The 22,236-nt window shown below is 47.0% G+C and overlaps 1 protein-coding gene and 1 long non-coding RNA gene across 5 annotated transcripts; one reads left to right on the plus strand and one right to left on the minus strand.

Annotated features, from left to right (window-relative positions):
• Window positions 1–943: 943 nt before the first annotated feature.
• On the minus strand, window positions 944–1,854 carry LOC128416620 (uncharacterized). The gene is made up of 2 exons (XR_008331257.1): window positions 1,750–1,854; window positions 944–1,098 (listed from the first exon to the last, which is right to left on the minus strand). It is a non-coding gene; the product is annotated as an uncharacterized LOC128416620 (long non-coding RNA).
• GMEB2 (glucocorticoid modulatory element binding protein 2) lies at window positions 1,657–20,812 on the plus strand. Of its 4 annotated transcripts, XM_053394587.1 has the most exons (11): window positions 1,657–1,824; window positions 3,092–3,221; window positions 5,703–5,903; window positions 8,031–8,128; window positions 9,740–9,867; window positions 10,125–10,228; window positions 10,540–10,697; window positions 12,039–12,110; window positions 13,468–13,605; window positions 16,731–16,853; window positions 18,997–20,812. In XM_053394587.1, exons 3-11 carry the CDS (start codon window positions 5,773–5,775, stop codon window positions 19,641–19,643), a joined length of 1,599 nt encoding a protein of 532 aa, XP_053250562.1. In that variant the 5' UTR covers window positions 1,657–1,824; window positions 3,092–3,221; window positions 5,703–5,772; the 3' UTR covers window positions 19,644–20,812. The 4 variants fall into 4 exon arrangements, with proteins under 4 accessions (XP_053250562.1, XP_053250563.1, XP_053250561.1 ...); XM_053394588.1 differs by lacking the exon at window positions 3,092–3,221 and having other exon boundaries at window positions 5,706–5,903; XM_053394586.1 differs by lacking the exon at window positions 3,092–3,221 and having other exon boundaries at window positions 1,658–1,824.
• Window positions 20,813–22,236: the final 1,424 nt, after the last annotated feature.

Raw genomic sequence — 22,236 nt, forward strand, 5'->3', positions numbered from 1 at the left:
ATATATTAAATAATAATATATTATAATATATTGACATTCAGAAAAGGCAAAATTCTTGGGAGACTGTGAATTAACAGATTAATTATACAAGGATTGAAGGGTGCTCTCCAATAAAAAGATGTCTCCAAATGGACCACCCTGATCTCACACTCATAGTATTTTCTCTTTTTCAACTAGGTTGCATGGCACCTGAGCTGAAGCTGTTCAGTTTGCTTCCACTACTGACAGCCTATGATAGGATAACAATGCCACCGATTCCTGTAAACATGGCTTCAGCCTCTGGAATCTTCACATATGCCTTCACAATCCCTGTGAAATTCTATTTCATGACAGATTAATTTTCGTTTCTTCTTCTCATGTTTTTTCACAATTTGGAGCAGAAAACACACAGCTGTTTAAGAACCTTTGGCAATAACAGGACAGCACGAGAGGATGTTTTTTTCTCAAGGAGGACCGAAATACATGGGTGATTCATCACCCACCAAGATTATCATTATTACCAAGATTTAAAGCCTTGTCGGAGGTGTTAAGGCTTTGAAAACATCAACAAAAGCAGCAATACCATGATTACTTTGTAACATGCTTGACCATATCCGGATTAAGTAATCTCTTTGGCGATCACTCATAGCTGAGTAAGATTGTCTTCCATAAACACGGTTTTAACTATGAGTCCGTAAGTGACTCTGGAGGACAATTCTGGATCCACACGTCCTTCCACAGTGGGGACATTGGTTTCTGGGTGGGAGTTGATCACGGTGTGGATTTGCCAAGCGTGCCTTCCTCCTAGCACGTTTCTCCCTTGCGTCCTGAGTTCGAGTGTCTTCAAAGCCAATGACACCTTTAACAGGTGGATTAAGTAATGCAAAGCTTCTGGCTCATGGAACACTACACCTTGATTTCATTTCAATACATATATGAATATAAAAATTGTTTCCTGTTTGGCTTGGTGTTTAAGTTACACAAGATGTGCAGGTTTTAATTTTTCTCATTCCCCACATTTTAATCGAGCATTTGTTTTGCTTCACGTGGATTCCCCCCCCCCCTTTGCTACTTACCCTAAACCTTTGAAGAGGGAGGGTGGGAACTGATGGCCGGACCCTGTAATAACATCGAGGAAAAAATGGCATAATATGTAAATACCCTAAATAAACAAACCAATTCCTTACTAGCTTTTTTCCATATATAAATTTTTGCAACGCGCACCCTGCGGAAGCCGCGCTCGACGTTATTTACAAAACATGCACTTGCGTATCGAATTTGCTTTTGAATCGTGAATCCCCAGAGGCGGAGGACGCTGCTCATTGGGCAGCGCTGAAATCCGCCTAAAGAAATAAAGAAAAGCAAAAGCACGCCGCCCCGCGTATTCACAGGGCGCGCTCCCGAAACACGAGCGCGTTCTCGGCCTCCCTCTCTCTCTCGCCAACGCGCGCGCAGCCAGCTCTGCCCCTCTCCGCGTTCCACCTCGCGCAGGCGCGCTGCGCTCCCGGCGGGACTTATTTCACCCCGGCGAGCCCGAAAAGAAGTTGAGATCCACCCCCGCCCTCGCCGCGTCAAATAAGTCTCGCCTAGGTAGCTGGAGGGAGGGGGGGGGAGGAGGCCTGCGCCTGCGCAGAAGGGACCCGAGGCGCCCTGCGCGCGCGCCGCAGCCCAAGCTTCCCTCAGAGATATATATAGACAAGCCAAGGCAGCCATTTCCCTTCAGACAACCCCCCCCCGCCCGCCCCGCGGGGAAAAACAAACAAAACCCACCTCCTCCTCCTCCTCCTCCTTCTCCACCCGCTCGGACGGAACCCTAGGCCGGGCGTCGGACGGCAAGCGGCTGAGGTAAGGCAGCCCCTCCCCGCCTTCCGTCCACTCCGTCAGGTCCCTGCGGAGCGTCAGGACGTGACGGCGGCGGCAGCGGCAGGAACGCTCGGCCGTCACCCTCCCCTCCCCCCTCCCCCCGCCGCCCCGCATTTCCCTCGCGCAGCCAGTGGCGCCAAGCGCGCGCGCGCCCGCCCTCCTCCTCGCGCTCTGCGGCGGCGCCCCCCCCCCACGCGCTGCGCAGAGAGGGGGGGCGGGCGGGCGGAGGAAACACGCGGTCCCGTGCGCGTGCGCGTGCCTGCAGTCGGCGTCGCGAGTCGGCATTAAAGGGCTGGACGGGGAGGATTTCGTCGCGGAGCCTTCCGCGGAAAGAGGAGGAGGAGGAGGGGGAAGGCTCGTGCGCGCGCGCGCGCTGTTGCATATATACGCGCGTGCACGGTTTGCATATGCGCGCGTTGTGCACGGGAGGCTCGCCTCTTTTTTTGCTTACTTGCCTGCAGCCCAAATATAAGTTATTTTTGTTTACACTTTTCTTTCTTTAAAACAAACAAACCAGAAAACTTATACCGCACTTTTCTCAATGGCAATTATTTATTTAACGGAATTTGTATGCCGCTTCATGGCCCTCTCCATGTGGTTCGTTTGCAACAGTGATGGCGTGTTGCTGGCACTCAGCTGTGTCAGGAGTAGAGATGGGAAGGCCTGGGGGGGAAACGCGGGAAAGATTGGATAATATTTAAAGAATACCCTAGAAAGTATTATGATAATGCAAATCTCCTGACAGATTTAGATTGAATCTTGAAGTAGAAGGAAACTATCAAAGTAAAATTTATTTGGATAAGTAACAGAAAATAATAATAATGAAGTGCATATATATTAATAAACTGTAAAAAGTACAATGAGGTGAATCGGAAGTTAATGATACGTTGTTATTGTCTGTGTTTGTTTGTATGGGTTTTTTGTCCGGTTTGTGTTACATGTACAGTGGTGCCTCGCAAGACAAAATTAATTCGTTCCGCGAGACTTTTCGTCTTGCGAAGCACGGTCCGTCGCAACTGCGCCTCTTCAAGCGGCTTTAAGAAAAAAGCGAACAAGCCCATAGGGAAAATCGTCTTGCGAAGCAAAGCAAAAACCGAAAAACCCTTTCGTCTTGCGAGGCATTCGTCTTGCGAGGCACCACTGTAAATAGTTTTGTAATAATTGTTTTGAGAAAAAAAATAAGGAAAAAAAATGGGGAAATTGGGGGGAAACCTTGTTTTTCCCCCCATTTTCCTGATTTTTTCTCCAGGCCTTCTCATCTCTAGTCAGGAGATAAGTGGCATAGTGTGCTTTCCAATATGAAGTCCAACCGTTGGAGAGTTTTACAGCGCCTGCTGTGGCTGTAGACACCCATACGGGAGAGACACGTTTTGTTGCAGGTAGGGCAGAAGAAGGCGTCCAGTTGGGCAGGTGCAGGTGTGGTGGTTCTCCCCTCTGTGCTTCTTCCATTTTGCAAAGTGCAGGAGTACAGTATCCCCTCCCCCAAAGGGCCTTGCAACCTGCAGTTTTGAAAGAGGGGAGGCAACAAAATGATATTTAAAAATTACAAATAATTTTGAAGCAGGTTTTTTAAAAAATAAAAATAAAAAATGAAGACCACATCAATGTTACTCTTTGTATAAGCGCCAACTGGTGTGCATTGTGTTTTCCCAAAAAGGAGAGGACAGGTCACTGCGGCAGTTTACAATTTGACATGGGAGAACATGAAGAGGGTTAATAAAATAAATGATTTCATACGGGCAGAGTTTAAAACAATCTCAGATTATTAGAATAGCCAAAATACATTAAGGCAGTAGCATAAAATAAAAACCACCAGCAGAAAGAGCATTCACAAAGCTCAAAAAGTACAGGTGAGTCAGTTTTGTTTGGTAGTTGCTGCATGCATTATTTGCAGGAAAAAGGGCCTCTGCTTGATTAACATCAATCTTGCACCTATTTTGTGAATCTCAATGTCTGCATATAAACCACTGTAAGGGGATAAACCACTTCATTTCAGGTTATTATGTCATACTGTAGATAGAACTAGTGACAGGCAGGGAAAAAATATGACTGCAGCTTTTTAAAGTTCCTTTTATGTCAGATTGCAAAAGTGCTGTATTTTTGAATTATCTCCAAGTTCATCCCACAGTATGCGGTTTTTCCAGTTTATTCCTCTTGGGTACCGAAAGCATGTTTTATCTGTAGTTCTCTTGAAAGGGTGAGTGTGCGTAACCTGTTTCACAGATTCTTCTAGTCTGCCTTCTGCCAGTTGCAGTTCCCCTGCACATATCTGGAGACGTGTGTCTCCCTTTCAGACTAAATTAGGGTCTTTGCCAGGAGACAGAGTGGGGAAAGCAGCAAACATGACTGCATTGTCAACCAAGCCGTGCAGGAATGACTGTGGTTTTGGGTTTCATAGACCTTGCAGACACAAACCCTTGAATGGGTACCATTTGCTGCATACTTGTACTTCTCTCTTTAGTTTGCCCAGGATCCCAGGTTGAGCACTGGAGGTCACTCTTAAATCTTAGTTTAAAAAGAATGCTCAGATATCCCCTCTTTTTAAATCTGCTTACTCAGTTCATTGCTTGTGAATTGTCAAATCTTGATCAGCGTAGGCTGCAATGGCTGCTGGTACTGTTTTTCCTTCCTCTTTTTTCCCTTCTTCTGCTTACAGCCTCATAGCATGCTATGGTGAGTCTGCAGCATATCTAAATGTTGTATATAGTCTCTTTCCCGTCTTCAAATGCATCCCATCTTGGCTCAGTGCTATAGTGCTGCAATTGTGGCTTTTAGTACCCCCCCAAAAAAATCTTTAATAAAAATTATTTTTTAAAAAAGAAAACATCCTCCTTGCTTTTACAGGGGACAAGAACCTCTTATTTTGCCTATTTTAAACTTTGTTCATTGGCCGCTTACAGTTTACTCGTTTTGCTTTATTTCAGCCTTGCATATAAATCTCACATGGACACACAAACATTGCCAGATACATGGCTATATAGTGGTTTATTGTAAGAGGGTTTCTAAAATGCTGTCTCATTTAAAAAATAAAGCAGTGTATAATAAAGGCATTAAAATATTGTAGAGCAGAGCAAATGACAGTGAATCAAATTAATTTTCTAAAAGTGCTTGCCAAAACTATATGGGGATGTGTATGGTCAATGAAAAATCCAGGATTGCGTAAGCTCCTGAAACTGGATGCTGGTTAGTAGCAGGAGCCATGGTGTCTGTGTGTATAGCCAATGGTCAGGGATGACAGAAGTCTAGCAACATCTGGAGGGCCGCTGGTTCTCCATTCCTGCATTAAAGGATTAAAAGGGCTTTGGAGAGTCACTGCCAAAGTAGGCAGTACTGAACTACGTAGACTGAGGCTCTGACTTGGTATAGGATAGTTTCATGTATTCAGCTTAAATGCCTTAACTCATCCGACAACCGGTGTACCTTGCTTCTCTGCCCCCATTTCATCCTTCAGTAGCTATCCAGCAGAGCTTGTCTGTGCGTTGCCTGGGGTATGTTAATATCTACTCCAGGGAATGGAGTTTTAGACCGTTCAGAATTTCGCTGTGTCTTTTCGAGAAGTTTTTTGGCTCCTCTATCACTTCCACAAGCAGCCATCTGCTTGGGATCCAGTTCTCCGGCATTTAACTCATCTAAGATGTGGGCTTTCACAGAAAGAGCCACTATGTGCTTGTTCTGTTGAGTCATCTTCCTCTTAAGCACCCTGTCCTTCTGAAATTGCACTGGATCTCGTTTCAAAGTGTGTAGTTTGTGTGTGTGTATGTGTACTTCCGATTCCTTTTATATTAAGATGTAGAAAACCAAATATTCCGCTGGCCAGATCGGCAGAGCGATAACCTCTTCACTCTTTGGTTCTATAACAGCAGAGTGAAGATTCCAGGAGGGCTTTCCCCGCATTGTTGGTGCTTGCTTGCCATACGAGCCTTCCTGCGGATGGCAACCCCAGATGTGAGTGTTCACATGGAGGAGGTAGTGGTGGTGACAACTCCAGACAACATGGCCGACAGCAGTAACATGGAGGAGGTGAAAACGGTGCTAGTTACCACCAATCTCTCCCAGCACAGGTAAGCAAACGGTAATCATTTAGCCTCTGGGACGGCTAACGTTAGCGTTGTAAGCTGCTGCACACACCCTGTTCGTTTCACTTAAGTTTGGATGGGGGAAACACAGTTCAGAACGTATAACTGCATTTAAAGGAAACCCAAAGCAGCCTCTGTTAGGTAAGATTTGCTCAGTTTATGTACAGCTTCACAAAAAAGGAGTCCGAAAGCAATTTACAGGGACAACAACATGTAATAAAAAAAAAAGTCTTTGCTCCCCCCGCCTGCCTTCCCGGGACAGTGGAGACTTCTCCGCTGTCCCGGGGCGATCTGAAAATGCTGCCGCCCGCCAGCATTTTAAAAGCCCCAGGACAGCGGAGACTTCTCCGCTGTCCCGGGGAGATCTGAAAATGCTGGCGGGCGGCAGTGAACGCTGCGCTGCCGCCCGCCAGCATTTTAAAAGCCCCGGGACAGCGGAGACTTCTCCGCTGTCCCGGGGAGATCTGAAAATGCTGGCGGGTGGCAGTGAATGCTGCGCTGCCGCCCGCCAGCATTTTAAAAGCCCCCAGGACAGCGGAGACTTCTCCGCTGTCCCGAGCGATCTGAAAATGCTGGCGGGCGGCAGCGAAAGCTGCGCTGCCGCCCGCCAGCATTTTCAGATCGCCCGGGACAGCGGAGAAGTCTCCGCTGTCCCGGGGGCTTTTAAAATGCTGGCAGTCGGGAGGAAAGCCCTCCTGTCCCCGGAGCTTGCGGGGTGGGAGGTGGGGAGAAGGGCTTTTCTTCCCACCGCCAGCCTTCAGAACAGCCTTATGAAGGCTGGCGGTGGGAAGAAAAGCCCTTGTCCCCCCCCCCCAGCCTTCAGAAGAGGTCAGGGGACAGACTGTCCCCGGACCTGGTCTGAAGGTGGTTTCCATAGGAACGCATTGATTGATTTTCAATGCATTCCTATGGGAAACCGTGCTTCGTAAGACGAAAAACTCGCAAGAAGAAAAAACTTGCGGAATGAATTAATTTCGTCTTGCGAGGCACCACTGTATGTCAAGTTAAGGCTGATGACAGCCATACCCAAATCCAGGAGTGGAGGGTTTGTGTTCTCCAACCCCACACCCCTTGGTAGTGGAAGTGAAACAAGTAGAAGAAGGGTCTGCTCTGTTGGTCGGGCTACTAGTCCTTACATCAGGCTTGGTTAATCCAAAGGCTTCATCCTCCCTGCCAATAACAGGGACTAATGTTGTACCCTGTTTTTCCTTTCTCTGTTTGAGGAGGGCTCTGAAGCCACAGTAGTTTACTAGGCTGCATACCATTTAACCTGTAGTTCTTACTGTAATGCCTTCTATGTTGTCCTTTGCTTGGGAAAGAAACCTTTCTAGTGATCAGTAAAAGTAATTTCAGGAGTGGAGGCAAGCCTGCTGCTTCCGTGGTGCTTGTTTCCATCATCTGCCTGCCTGCTTGATGAAACCTCCGGGGGGGGGGGGGACTTTTGGAGCATGACTTCCATGCAAAAAAATCTGAGCAGTGCTTCCGCCCACGAGTTTTGTCATGGAAACCAGCCGTGCAAACGGTTTTTTGATGGTAGGATTAGGTGGATCTGCCTGAGTAATTGCCATCTCCTTGGAAGAACAGAGCAGCACTGCCTATGCTAGAAGAAATGATATTATTGGGTGTCATGTGGAGAGTTTGAGACGTGCTAAATGAATTAAGATCCGTTCCTCTACCTGAATCTATAAACTCTACCAAGTTGCCTCTAGATTCTAGGATGTTTAGCAGAAACAGGACACATATCTTTAAAAAAGGTGAAAACTATGAAATTGTTGTTAAATACCTAAAGATCGGGTCCTCAGGCTTCAGAAGCTACTTCCAGTTCTTCATTTCTAAGCTTAGCAGCAGTGCTTTAATCCCTTACAACTGCTTTTCCTTTGTGCTTAATATTGTTTTAACCATATGAATCAGTGGGTTGCAGTCTTGAAATTGCTGCACTGTGTACAACTTCATTTTTCCACGGGAAAACAACTTCCTACTTAAGGGGAAGAGCTGCATTTTTGTGTATTACAGCTGGAATTGCTCTGGAGTCATTCTCCAGAGCAAACCTTATCATAGCATGGGTAGATTCCCCATTTCGTTTTAACTGTTTGTGTCTTTATTTCTTGCTAGCAATGACCTAAATGAAGACACCCTGGAGACGGAAAATGCAGCCGCTGCAGCCGCTGCTGCTTTTACAGCCTCTGCACATTTGAAAGAAGCCCTGTTAGGTAAGTGGGGTGAGTAATGGAGGCTTGCCTCTTTAGTATCACAGTCACTTGCATTAGCAGGTAGTATTGCCAGCGGAAAGGCTCAAGAGCACTTAGGCTGAGGGGTTTCCAGGTCTTGTTTCCAGCTCCTGGAATGAGCCTTCTGAGGTTGGGGAAACGGCTGGGGATCTGTCCTTTCCTGAAGGACAGTGGGCTTCAGTGTTCCTAAATAGAAGACCACTAATGCATGGGAGGGACGCGGGTGGTGCTGTGTGTTAAACCACAGAGCCTGGGACTTGCCAATCGAAAGGTCGGCAGTTCGAATCCCTGCGACGGGGTGAGCTCCCATTGCTCGGTCCCTGCTCCTGCCAACCTAGCAGTTCAAAAGCACATGAAAGTGCAAGTACATAAATAGGTACCACTCTGGCGGGAAGGTAAACAGTGTTTCCGTGTGCTTCTCTGGTTCGCCAGAAGCAGCTTAGTCATGCTGGCCACATGACACGGAAGCTTTACGCCAGCTCCCTCAGGCAGTAAAGTGAGATGAGCGCCGCAACCCCAGAGTCAGCCACGACTGGACCTAATGGTCAGGGGCCCCTTTACCTTTACCTTTACCTTTAATGTATGGGAAAGTCACATAGGTCAAGAACAGGACAGGGAGCCTGTGGCTCCCCAGATGTTGGACTCCAGATCCCATCAGTTCCAGCCAGCATATTAAGGGATGATGGGAACTGTAGCCTAACAACATCTGGAGGGATCTTCCCAGCCTTGATGGAGGCAGTAACTTTGTTCCTGGCCACTGTCTGTCACCATTTGACTATTTTATAGGTATGCATTCAGGGGGGAATATATTGTGCCCATGTGCTGAAGACCATTAACCCTGGCTCAAGATACTCACCATTAGTTTTCCTTCCTATCCCACGGTTCCCTTCCTCCTCCTATATTGTTACACCTCACTGCCTGTTTTCCCTCACTACTTTATTCTGCAAAAGTGCAGAATGGTCCAACTTTTTCCCAGGTGCCCCATGCAAACCCCTAAACCGTAGGGGTTCCCCCAACCCTCTCGATCAGGTTTGGGGAGGCCACGGTGGCGGTGGCAGCAATGATGTCCAATCATGCAAGTGGAAATCCCTGTGCTGATGGAGTGCAGTGGTTGAATGCCTCCCTTTGACCCCCTTGCCGCCTCAGAGGTTTATGCCCCATATCTCTCTGGCTTGAGAACTTGCGTATTCTTAAACCAATCAAAGTTGGCTCAGTCAGAGTTACCACTTTTCCTGTTGCAGGACAGGTAGAATGCCAAAAAAAGAGAGGCCTATTAGGAAAAAAGCAGTGTGTGTGTGTTTTTAATTCAGGTATCAATTACCACTTTCACCACTGGTGAAATTTAGATTGTTAGCTGCTCAGGACATAGAACAGTATCTCCATCTTCAGTGGTTGTACGCTACGATTCTATGTAAATAACTTGATAATTGTAATGTATCTCATTTACGGAAGCAGTTAATCAGGCTGGTGATTACTTTTTCATCCTGTTTTCAGTTTTCCTTTCAACTGTATTCCAAACTTCATTTGCCAACCAGCAATCCATGGTCGTAACCTTTTCAAAAATTTTATCTTTCCCGATCCCTCTCCCTGAAGTGAAGATGGCTGAAGGTGATGATTGTGTGGAAGCCGAGATCGTTTATCCCATCACCTGCGGAGATAGCAAAGCCAACCTAATATGGAGGAAGTTTGTTTGCCCCGGTATCAACGTGAAATGTGTCCAGGTGAGATGGTTTTATATCCTGTAATGTGTAACATTCCCATTCTCTAATCTTACGTATTGCTTGTAAAAGCACACAGATCCCAGCCCCCGCGGTCTCATCTGCTAAATTTTTTAAAAAATGAGATGGAAAGAAGAGAAATTGGAGAAGAAAAAGATTGCATGTGATTAGGTGGCACGAAAAGGTTTATAAAAGGAACTACAGCAAAATACCTTTAGAATAATTAACCTATACCACAACATGTCTCTCTTTCCCTCCAGTATGACAACCATTTGATAAGTCCCAAGGAATTTGTCCATTTGGCTGGCAAGTCCACCTTGAAGGACTGGAAGAGGGCAATCCGGATGAATGGGATCATGCTAAGGTTAGCCTGTGTGAGAGAGTGCCTGTGTGTGCCTGCCTGCAGATGCAGAACTGAAACGTATCTTTGGGGCATGTGTGTTTCCCACCACCTCTTGCCTTAGGGAGGCAGAATTCACAAGGCCCTAACCTATGCCATCTGGTGTCTAAATCAGGTGTCCATTGGGAATGTCTCCTAGGTCGGCTTCATTGAAATGAATTTCGGTACAGCTAGCTGAAGCACGAACATGCAACTGTTGTGAGTTTTCAGGGTGTTTTAAATAATAATAATAATAAAGCTGAGATGGACGTTCACGTTGGTTTCGTGTGTTTTAGGAAGATCATGGATTCGGGGAAGCTGGATTTTTACGAGCATACGAAAGTTTGTTCCAATACCTGCCGAAGCACTAAAATTGACCTGACCGGAGCCAGAGTGCCCCTAACAAGCCAGACGTCAACAGAATACATACCTCTCACGCCAGCCTCTGCAGATGGTAATGTGAATTGCATTCCACTAGGCCACAAATTCTACCACTGGTTATTCTGGCTGGAGCTGGTGGGGGTTGTCTGGGAGCATCTGGAGGTCCATCAATTGAGACCCTGATAAGGCTCACTGTACCTTTGTTAGAATGATACAGAAGAGGAATATCCTTATTGTGTCTCCTTTTGTCACGGTTGCACTGTTGCGATCTTGCTAGCCTTGCGGGGGTGGTGGTGGCAGTAACAGCCCAGTAGAGGGTGGGTGATGAGGCTTAATTTCCCTGTGCTGATTTGAATTAACCAGCTGGTTCTTGGCTGCAATCTTCTACTAGAACTGGAAGAGACTCAAATATTTCTGTGGTCATCAATACAGTCACCAACCCATTCATTCCATTGTCCCTGCTGAGCAACCCATGCTTTTCAGCTTCTGGGATATCATACTTAAGAGGACAGATGTCTCACAGAAGGCTGCCTGCAGAGCAAACAGCTGTGATCATAACTAATTTTGTGTGTGTGTGTGTGTGTGTCCTATCCAATCTCCCAAAGAGTACAGGTGAAACTCGGAAAATTAGAATATTGTGGAAAAGTTCATTTATTTCAGTAATTCAACTTAAAAGGTGAAACTAATATATGAGATAGACTCATAACATGCAAAGCGAGATATGTCAAGCCTTTATTTGTTATAATTGTGATATTATGACGTTTCACCTGTATATCCCTCTTTGAGCAACCTACAGGTTTGTTAGGCGGAGAGACAGTAACTTTCCCAAGACTACTTAGTAAGCCTCCCTGCAGAGCAAGGGATATTCCGCCTCCCAAATGATCAAAAACTGGAAGTGAGTGTTTCTTTTGGAAGCCGAACATCCAACAGGGCTTCCGATTGACTGCAGGAGCTCCCAGCCTTGAAACTTTCTGACTGATCTGATGCTAGTCATGGTGCCCTAGCTTGGGGTTGACATGAAGAAAAAACGGAATCTCGTCATGGTTTGTGATTCCAGGATGGTTTATCAAATAAACCACTTTGAAGCCTATTTGGCATTAGATGGCGTATGTATGAATTAATAAATAACAGTAGCAATAATGAAAACCCAGCCCCTACAAACAGAATGCTAAGATCTTGAGAATTTTGTTTGAAATTTGTGCTAGGTTTAGAAATGCAGGGGAGATGTCTCTTTGGTTTTGTCTGGCAATTGTACCAAATTTGTAGAAAAACTTAACGCAACTACAAACCAAGATAAAGCAATAGAAGAATGGCTATATCTTAGAAGGGCACGTCTTGACTTGTTTCGCCAGCATGCCAACAAAAAAGTGGTTTTGTTGATGATTTCTGAATGTTGATTTTGTTTCAATCACAGTAAACGGGTCTCCTGCCACAATCACCATAGAAACGTGTGATGACTCCACGGACTGGACCACTGCTATTGGAGGTGATTTTCACATGCAGAGCGTTCCTGTGGCCTGGCCTCAGCCCACTACATCTTCTGTGCCACCACTTCTGTTCCGTATTGGCTGCCTAAATCTGAAAGGCTTGTGCGAAGGAAGTTGCATGTAGGTTGCAAGCTGTGTGGCACTGCCATCTCTTTGCATAAGGCCATGCCCCAGTGGCAGAGCACACATCTCGCGCACAAAAGGACACTGACAAACTGGAACGTGTCCAGAGGAGGGCAACCAAAATGGTCAAAGGCCTGGAAACGATGCCTTATGAGGAACGGCTAAGGGAGCTGGGCATGTTTAGCCTGGAGAAGAGGAGGCTAAGGGGTGATATGATAGCCATGTTCAAATATATAAAAGGATGTCACATAGAGGAGGGAGAAAGGTTGTTTTCTGCTGCTCCAGAGAAGCGGACACGGAGCAATGGATCCAAACTACAAGAAAGAAGATTCCACCTAAACATTAGGAAGAACTTCCTGACAGTAAGAGCTGTTCGACAGTGGAATTTGCTGCCAAGGAGTGTGGTGGAGTCTCCTTCTTTGGAGGTCTTTAAGCAGAGGCTTGACAACCATATGTCAGGAGTGCTCTGATGGTGTTTCCTGCTTGGCAGGGGGTTGGACTCGATGGCCCTTGTGGTCTCTTCCAACTCTATGATTCTATGAAAGGCCCCAGATTTTATCCCTGGCATCTGCAGATAGGGTTGGAAAAGACCCCTGTCTGAAACTCTAGACTGCAACTGGAGCAGTGGTCTGATTCAGTGTAAGCCAGCTTCTGATGCTTTGTCCGTCATTCCATTCATCTATTCGCGTAACTGTGTCTTGCCTTTGGCATGCTGGTGGGAATAACTTGTTTTACTGGTCCAACTTTTGCCGATGAAGGAGGCTGCATAACTTGGGAACTTGCGTATTCTTAAACCGTTCGACGTTGGCTCAGTCAGAGTTACCACATTACCTGTCCTGCATTAATGGCAGCTTGTTTTTGTAGCAGATTCTGCTGTACAAACTGTTCCTGGAATCTACCACTTCAGACCGCAGGTGAGCAGTTGCATAATTTAAAACTTCCCTGCGTGTGAAATAACACCTGCAGAACTCAGAAAGAAGAGTTCTGTTTGGCATGCAAGTTTTCTATTCGTAGGGAATGGGGAGAGGAATTAAAACATGACACTCCTCCTTTAATCTGAAGTGGTAGACTCCAAGAACTGTTTTACTATGTGACCTCTTGCTTGTGTGATATCACTGCAAGGCTGATCTTTGGCAAATGTTATGTTCCCGGGATGAGTCTATCAAACCGTCAGTCAGCTTCATTTCCCCTGCCGCTTTGCAGGTTTTTCAGGATTCTCTCACTTTCTTCCAGATGATACATTTACATTTTGGCGAGGTCTAAAGGAAGCTGGTCTTTTGGAAGAGGTGATTACCGAGTTCCACGCGGAGCTCATGGAGACCATGAAGGGCCTGCAGCAGAGGATTCAGGAACCCCCCTTGCAACTCAACGGTAAGTTGTTGTTGTTTAGTTGTTTAGTCGTTTAGTCGTGTCCGACTCTTCATGACCCCCTGGACCAGAGCACGCCAGGCACTTCTGTCTTCCACTGCCTCCTGCAGTTTGGTCAAACTCCTGCTGGTAGCTTCGAGAACACTATCCAACCATCTCATCCTCTGTCATTCCCTTCTCCTTGTGCCCTCCATCTTTCCCAACATCAGGGTCTTTTCCAGGGAGTCTTCTCTTCTCATGAGGTGGCCAAAGTATTGGAGCCTCAGCTTCACTATCTGTCCTTCCAGTGAGCACTCAGGGCTGATTTCCTGCAGAATGGAGAGGTTTGATCTTCTTGCAGTCAATGGGATAGATAGCAAATTTGCAGTGCAATAATAAGAAGTTAATAATAATAAGTTGCAGGTCTTCCTGAAGAAGTGTGCAAGCACACGAAAGCTCATACCAATAACAAACTTAGTTGGTCTCTAAGGTGCTAGTGGAAGGAATTTTTTTTACAGTGGTTCCTCAGGTTACATATGCTTCAGGTTACATACGCTTCAGGTTACAGACTCCCCTAACCCAGAAATAGTGCTTCAGGTTAATAACTTTGCTTCAGGATGAGAACAGAAATCGTGCTCCGGCGACGCAACAACAGTGGGAGACCCCATTAGCTAAAGTGGTGCTTCAGGTTAAGAACAGTTTCAGGTTAAGAACGGACCTCAGGAACGAATTAAGTACTTAACCCGAGGTACCACTGTATTTTGTTTCAACTACGGCAGACCAACACGGCTGCCTACCTGTAACTAGGTCTCTCCTGGGTCATTGTTCCACTATATGGTGGTGTTGGGTTGGGGGAGTAATCAGCATTAAAATCAAACGAGGAATAAGCAAAATGACCACATGATATGTTCACAGTGGCCATAAGAGCCAACTCCTAGGGGCTGAGGTCCCTTCGCCCCCCCCCCCAATAAAATATTTGAAGGAAAGTTGATGGGCATTGCCATTCAAATAGCATGTGCGCATTGCATCATGTGATCAATTGTGGAGGGGGGATATTTTATTCAAGTTGGCTCCCCACATTGGGAAAAAGATTCCAGCAATACAGGGGTTGGACTAGATCTCAAGATCTCAACTCTTGTTGTTTAGTCGTTTAGTCGTGTCCGACTCTTCGTGACCCTGTGGACCAGAGCACGCCAGGCACTTCTGTCTTCCACTGCCTCCTGCAGTTTGGTCAAACTCATGCTGGTAGCTTCGAGAACACTGTCCCACCATCTCGTCTTCTGTCGTCCCCTTCTCCTTGTGCCCTCCATCTTTCCCAACATCAGGGTCTTTTCCAGGGGGTCTTCTCTTCTCATGAGGTGGCCAAAGTATTGGAGCCTCAGCTTCACTATCTGTCCTTCCAGTGAGCACTCAGGGCTGATTTCCTTCAGAATGGAGAGGTTTGATCTTCTTGCAGTCCATGGGAGTCTCAAGAGTCTCCTCCAGCACCATAATTCAAAAGCATCAATTCTTCGGCCTTCTTTATGGTCCAGCTTTCACTGGCTTGCAAATAAATGGCTTTGTCTTTTTAAGTCTCCTTGTTTATAGATCACTTGCATTGCTAGCACACCTAAGGAGCGCAGGGCGTTGAAGGTAGTGCTGGCAGTATTGGGAAGCCTGGTTTGTAACCAGGGTTTTGGGCTTTGAGGTGTTTATTTTTTATTTTAGCATTTGCTATGCACTTTCTGACTTAATAATACAGGTATTAGGAAGTTGATGGAAGAAGATTCTACTCACAGCGTTTAAGGGTTTGTGTGTTACCTGCTTCTGTAGCTGGTGAGTGGTGCAGGATTTGGCATGCTGATTTTTCTCAGCTTTCACTTAACAATAAATCTCCTAGTTCTCATGGTTCCAAAGAACGATATCTTCTATAAATTGAAATAACAGGGGTGTCTTGCATATGGCTCCAGGTAGGTGGGAGACAGAGCTTTAGTGACCTGCCCTGTCTTGTTCTTTTTTCTATACAGTAAAGGCTATTATTTCCCCACCTGTCTATGCCTTTTGCTGCACTTTCCTGCCTCCTTAGTCAATAACCAAAACTACAGTATTCCAAATTCGTTCGTAACCTGATTCTGGGATGCAAAATGTATCATGATGATGGTGATGTATCAATGCAGTTAGTGCAACTTACTCTGTGTGCAAAGCTCAGAATTTGCATGGTTTGGTGGCAGAGTACAAACAGCTGTATATATCACCAGATGGAAGCACATCATTAAAATCGTACCTCCTTTTACTTTACTAAACATTCATTGCTGATACTGGAGGAAATAGCTTTAAATAACATAAGCACCACTGGAAAGTATTATATCATGCCATTAGGGATCTGGGAATTATGGGTGGGCTGGGGTTGCTGTTTTAATTGAGTTTTATTGGGACGCGGGTGGCACTGTGGTCTAAACCACAGAGCCTAGGGCTTGCTGATCAGAAGGGTGGCGGTTCGAATCCCCATGACAGGGTGAGCTCCCATTGCTCGGCCCCAGCTCCTGCCAACCTAGAAGTATGAAAGCACATCAAAGTGCAAGTAGATAAATAGGTACTGCTTAGGCGGGAAGGTAAACAGTGTTTCCGTGCGCTGCTCTGGTTTCTCCAGAAGAGGCTTAGTCTTGCTGGCCACATGACCTGGAAGCTGTACGCTGGCTCCCTTGGCCAGTAAAGTGAGATGAGCACCGCAACCCCAGAGTCGTCCACAACTGAACCTAACTGTCAGTGGTCCCTTTACCTTTACCTAATTGAGTTTTAATATGTTGCTGCCCACCCTGGGACCTTTACATGAAGGATGGATGAGAAACACAATTAACAATAATAATGAGTGTGTATGACACTTTATAGAACTTCATAAGCAGAAGAAAATGATTTGGGTTTCTGCTTCAAAGAGCTTGCAACTTAAAGGCAAATGGAGTGACACTTACTTAGTCTTCATTGGGTTGAGGAAATGGGAGTTTAAATCTTGATAAATAAAAATTCCAGCATTGTGATCCACTTCTTCTTTCTCTCTCCCATCTCTACAATAAGAAAAACAATGGGTTTCTTTAAAAACAACAGCACATTGTCGTGCTTTTCTCCAGTGTCATCAGTCAGGATTTTTTTTAACCTGTTGCTTTCCCCCCCAGATGCTGTCTTGCTCAACAATACAGTCCAGAACTTCGGCATGCTGGACCTGGTGAAGAAAGTTCTAGCCAGTCACAAGTGCCAAATGGACCGTTCCCGAGAGCAGTATACGCGAGATTTGGCAGGTACAATTCCTTAGTCCCAGATGCTGCAGTTCCATTATCAACTCTAATGAAACCTCCACAGGAGGACTTTCTGAACTCAGTGTTCTGTTGCCAGAATTGTGGGACGTAGTACTAGTGAAAAGACAGCACGGTATTGTGGGGTTTGCACCTGCCAGCATCGGCATCCATAAATTGTGTCAGCATCTGATTCCCTACATCCGCCATCTAGATGGCAAGAGCGGCAGGCAGGTTATGCACAGGTTCCACATGGCTTGTAGGAACTGAGGGGAAAGTAGCACTCATGTCCTGAGAAATGCTATAAACTGGGTATTGCCATTTCCTTGTCGTAGAGGCAGTCCCATTGCGCAGAAAAGCATTCCCTTTCATCTTGTCTGAAATGCATGGATGTGATACTTCCTCTTCTGCACATGTCCCCCACTGCGGTATTTCATAGCTCAATCTAGTGTGACCTATCCTGACGTCTTGGCCCCTTTTGAACAGCAAAATAAAAGAAAAGCACAGCCCTGAATGCCAGTTGCCCTTCAGAACGTGTTTGTTGGTCACCTAGGAATCTCTCCTGCACAGCCAGTTGATGACACAACAAACATACAGTTGTCACTGGTTTGTTGTGCAGGCTCCAGATGTGCCCCTCCTTAAGTGTTACCTAGAATGCACATGTGTCGCTAGCTTACTGGGTGCCTGTGAAAAGTCAGCTCCTTTCCCCTCCACTGCTGTACCCTGTTGCAATTATCATACCAGTGCTTGGCCTGCAGAGAGGACTCTTGCAGGGGAATTCTTCAATTCAGGTTTTTCCTGTTCAACCTCAGCTCGACTCACTAAGCAGGGGCTTCTCTAGACCTTACCTGGAGACTTGTCCATTTTGTCTCCTGAGCTGAAGCACACATCGTTCCTCCTAAAACAATGATGATTGCAAGGATAGAGAGAGAAATAGCAACACAGCTATTTCTTCCCGCGGCAGGGCTACCTTCCCTTCTGTTTTCCATTTAGTGTGGCCTGTGTGTTTCAGTATGACCTTTGGATTGGAGCTTTCTCCCATGGCTAAGGTATGGCTGGGTTGTGGTGAGATGGTTCAATTCAGACCATGGAGTTCCAGGTTCAAATCCCCTCTCAGCAGTGAAGCTCACTGGGCCATTCACATGCATTCTGCCTGTCCTGCCTCACATGGTTGTTTTGAGGATAAACTGGAGAAGAGGAAGGAGGAGGAAGGGTGAAATACAACTGCATATTAATGGAGGGGTGTTGAAAAACAACGGCAGTTAATTCATAAATTGCTTGGATAAGCCTGTAGAAAACTCAGAGCGTTGAGACAAGTGTGACTCTAGTTTAGGCACCACATTTGTTCAGCAATACTTTTTTACCCCAACGAAGAGAAAACACTTCAGCTTTCTAGTTCTTGAACTGGCAGCTGTAGAATGGGGTGGAGGGGGGTATACTTCACCGTAGGTGCTGCTGCAGCATGTTCTGCTTAAAACATTTTTCACATCAAAGCCCACGTTACAGTCATACCTCATGTTACGTCCGCTTCAGGTTACGTTCTTTCAGGTTACGTCCTGCAGCGACCCGGAAGTGCCGGAAAGGGTTACTTCCAGGTTTCGCCACTCACGCATGCGCAGTAGCGCACAATGACGTCACACACATGCACAGAAGTGGCAAATCACAACCCGCACAGGCACGCTGCTGCGGGTTGCATTCTTTTCATGTTGCGAACGGGCCTCCAGAATGGATCCCATTCGCAACCAGAGGTACCACTGTACAGGCTAAGAACTTAATTCATTCCAGAGTTCCGTTCTTAACCTGAAACTGTTCTTAACCTGAAGCACCACTTTAGCTAATGGGGCCTCCCGCTGCCACCACATGATTTCTGTTCTCATCCTGAAGCAAAGTTCTTAACCCAAGGTACTATTTCTGGGGTTAGAGGAGTCTGTAACCCGAAGCGTCTGTAACCCGAGGTACCACTGTATTTTAAAGCAATCCTTGCCATGCCATACCACAGTTGTCGTGTCATTTAAGAAGAGGAGGCCAGCCTCAGTTCCCGGCTGTTCGGACTTGGTGGGTGCCCTTGCTTATCCACTGCCCTTTCTTTCTTTCTTTCTTTCCCTCTCTCTCTCTCTCTCTCTCTCTCTCTCTCTCTCTCTTCCTCCAGCTCTGGAGCAGCAGTGCGATGAACATCGGAAGAGAGCGAAGGAGCTGAAGCACAAATCACAGCACCTCAACAACGTGCTGATGACCCTGACGCCAGTCTCCATCCCGTCCCCTCTGAAACGCCCCAGACTGACCCGAGCCACCTCGGGGCCTCCCGCCATCACCTCCCAGCTCCTGACTCAGTCGGCGCAGATCGCCCTTGCGCCAGGGATGCCGGTCACGCAACTGGCGAACCTGCCCATAGGCAAAGTGGTCTCCACTCTCCCAGCATCCACTCTTGGGAAGACCACGGCGCAAGTGACCTCTGCTGGCTCCCCGGCTTCTCCACTGCTGGGCGGATACACTGTCCTGGCCTCTGCGGGCTCCACTTTTCCCAACGCTGTTGAAATACACCCGGATGCTTCCAACCTCACAGTCCTGAGCACAGCGGCCATACAGGATGGCAGCACCGTCTTGAAAGTGGTGAGCCCCTTCCAGCTGCTCACCCTGCCAGGCCTGGGCACGGCCATTCAGAACGTTACGCAAATGTCTCCCAGCGGGAGCACCATCATGACTGTGCCATCCAGCATTGTTGAGGGCACCACGGCCAATGAAGACCATACAACCATCGAGGTAACCACAGTGGGGGACGAGCCTGAGCAGAAATGAAGCGGAGACTTTGACCCACCTTCCGAGGTGTGCTCTGGGCTCACACGGCCGTCCCTCTGAGGAGGAGGAAGGGAAGGGGGCACTGGGCGTAGAGAAAGGGAGGCAAGATCGGCTAATGGGAGGATAGTGAGGTTGGGATCCTAGAACAGAGAGAGGTGTGGAGAGAGGACACCACCAAAAAGGCAGGAGAGAGATCACTATTCCACGGGAACCATTAAAAGCTACAGCCCTTCCATCCTCGGCTTGTTAGCGCTGTACCATATCTGGCCACCCCCAGCTGGAACAAGGAGCGTGTTCAGAGAGATGGAGGTAGGCAAGACGAGGAGGAGGAAAGCTTTCCAGAAATTACAGGGCACGCAGCCAGAAGGACCTTTTCTGGGTTCAGGCTGGGCTGTGTGTTGCGTCATGCTCGTGACTGGCTGCTTCTCTGTCATGTGGGGGAGAGCAGCTGAGAAGAGCAGGGCTCTGGCAGGTGGACTCGGGCAAAACGCTCCGGAAAGGGTTTCAAAGGCTTGCTTGCATTTGCTCATTTCTAAATGCAGTGGCAGGCACAGCCCTGATCTGCCCATATTACTGGCTGGGATAAAATTGCAATGTGAGCCTCAGGACCTGGGGTGTTCAGCAGGAGGGTTTGCATGCAGGGCCGGCAGAAACCCATTTGCATAGGAAAGCCCACAGCCTCCAAGGCGTATGGGCCTCTTTGTATACTTCATTCGAACATCACACCTTCCAGTCCTTCCTGCTATGAGGCAGGTGCACAGGGGCTGTCATTCTGCTGAATGTTGAATGCCTGAGCTTCTTCCATGTCAGCCGAGGGCTGATTCCATGTCCACTTGCCCTGCCGGCTGCTGCTTCCAGTGAGCCTTATCCCCTGTGCACAAGCACCTCAGACCGCTGTATCGTCCTTGAAAAGGGCATTTTAGCCGAAAGGGTGTGCAGCAGGAAAGGAGAACAAAAATGTTCAGCTCCTGAGCTAGCTTTGGATTGCTCCAACTGGCTTGAGGGACTGATAACAAGACAGTATTTTACAAATAAAAAAAGAACCAGCAAAGAAGTGCTTGTGAGGAAGACACGCTGCTGCCAAGGTAATGGGTTCTTGCACTGAGACTTTGTCGAGAGCAGCAAATGCAGAGTTCTTGAATAACCTATTAAATATTTTTGAAAGCATACCCTGTGGTTTATTGGCTGTCTTTGTTTTACACCTGCATCTGGAAGGAAGCCTTGCCGGTTCCTGCAAATGGGCTTGAGAGCAAGTTGTCAGATTTTTGCTCCGTTTATAAAGTCAAGCAAGAGGGTTTTTCTGTGTGTGAAACCAGTTAGATTATTCCAAGACTTTAATCTTCATTGCAGGTAAATGAAGTCAACAGTAAAATAAAAGGTGAGCAGTAAAGCAGCTCAAAGCTCTAGCTAGCCTAGGCAAGTCTTTAAAAGAAATCTCAGACTTGTAAGGAACAAGGATCACTCAATATTGTTCGAAAGGTAGTTTTCCATCGCTTGCTGTTGGGCATAAGACTTTTTACCCTGCAGATCGGAACAAAGGAGATGCTGCAGGAACTGCATCCTTCATGTGGGTTCAGACTCTGGTTACTCAGGTTTGCCATGTAAGGTAGCTGGTGGTTTGACACCACAGGAAGTAGGAGACGACCACCAATTTCCCTCTTTGGTAGGTAAAGGTAAAAAGGTAAAGGACCCCTGAACGGTTAAGTCCAATCAAGGGTGTCTATCGGGTTGCAGCACTCATCTCGCTTTAAGGCCGAGGGAGCTGGCGTTTGTCCACAGGCAGCTTTCCAGGTCATGTTGCCAGCATGTCTAAACCGCTTCGGGTGCAACAGAACACTGTGACGGAAACCAGAGCGCACGGAAACACCGTTTACCTTTCCACCGCAGCGGTGCCTATTTATCTACTTGCACTGATATGCTTTCAAACTGCCATGTTGGCAGGAGCTGGGACAGAGCAACGAGAGCTCGCCCCATCGCAGGGATTTGAACTGCCGACCTTCCAATCAGCAAGTCCAAGAGGCTTCGTGGTTTAGACCACAGCCCCACCTGTGTCCCTTCCCAGTGTGGTGTAGTGGTTAAGAGCGGTAGTCTCGTAATCTGGGGAACTGGGTTCGTGTCTCCGCTCCTCCACATGCAGCTGCTGGGTGACCTTGGGCCAGTCACACTTCTTTGAAGTCTCTCAGCCCCACTCACCTCACAGAGTGTTTGTTGTGGGGGAGGAAGGGAAAGGAGAATGTTAGCCGCTTTGAGACTCCTGAAGGGGAGTGAAAGGCGGGATATCAAATCCAAACTCTTCTTCTTCTTCTTCCCCCTTGGAACCTGCTCCTGAAAACAGCGTTTTAGAGCTAGTTACCTGATCAAAACCATCCCAGTTTCCTTAAGAAATGTCCTCAGAGAGCTGCAGAGATGCCCACTGCTATGACAATACACAGACTTTGTATTTTTGGTCAACCTAAGATGGAAAACATCACTCATTATCTGTTAACCTGCTCCTTATGTAGAGACCCAAGAGATTGCTTTCTGAAACCATTGTTCTCTCAAGAAAGCAGGTGCATCCCAGCAGAAATGGTTCGGTTTCGTTTGAGTAATAGCT

The sequence above is a fragment of the Podarcis raffonei genome, chromosome 6, assembly GCF_027172205.1.
Source record: "Podarcis raffonei isolate rPodRaf1 chromosome 6, rPodRaf1.pri, whole genome shotgun sequence".
Classification (NCBI taxonomy): Eukaryota; Metazoa; Chordata; class Lepidosauria; order Squamata; family Lacertidae; genus Podarcis; species Podarcis raffonei.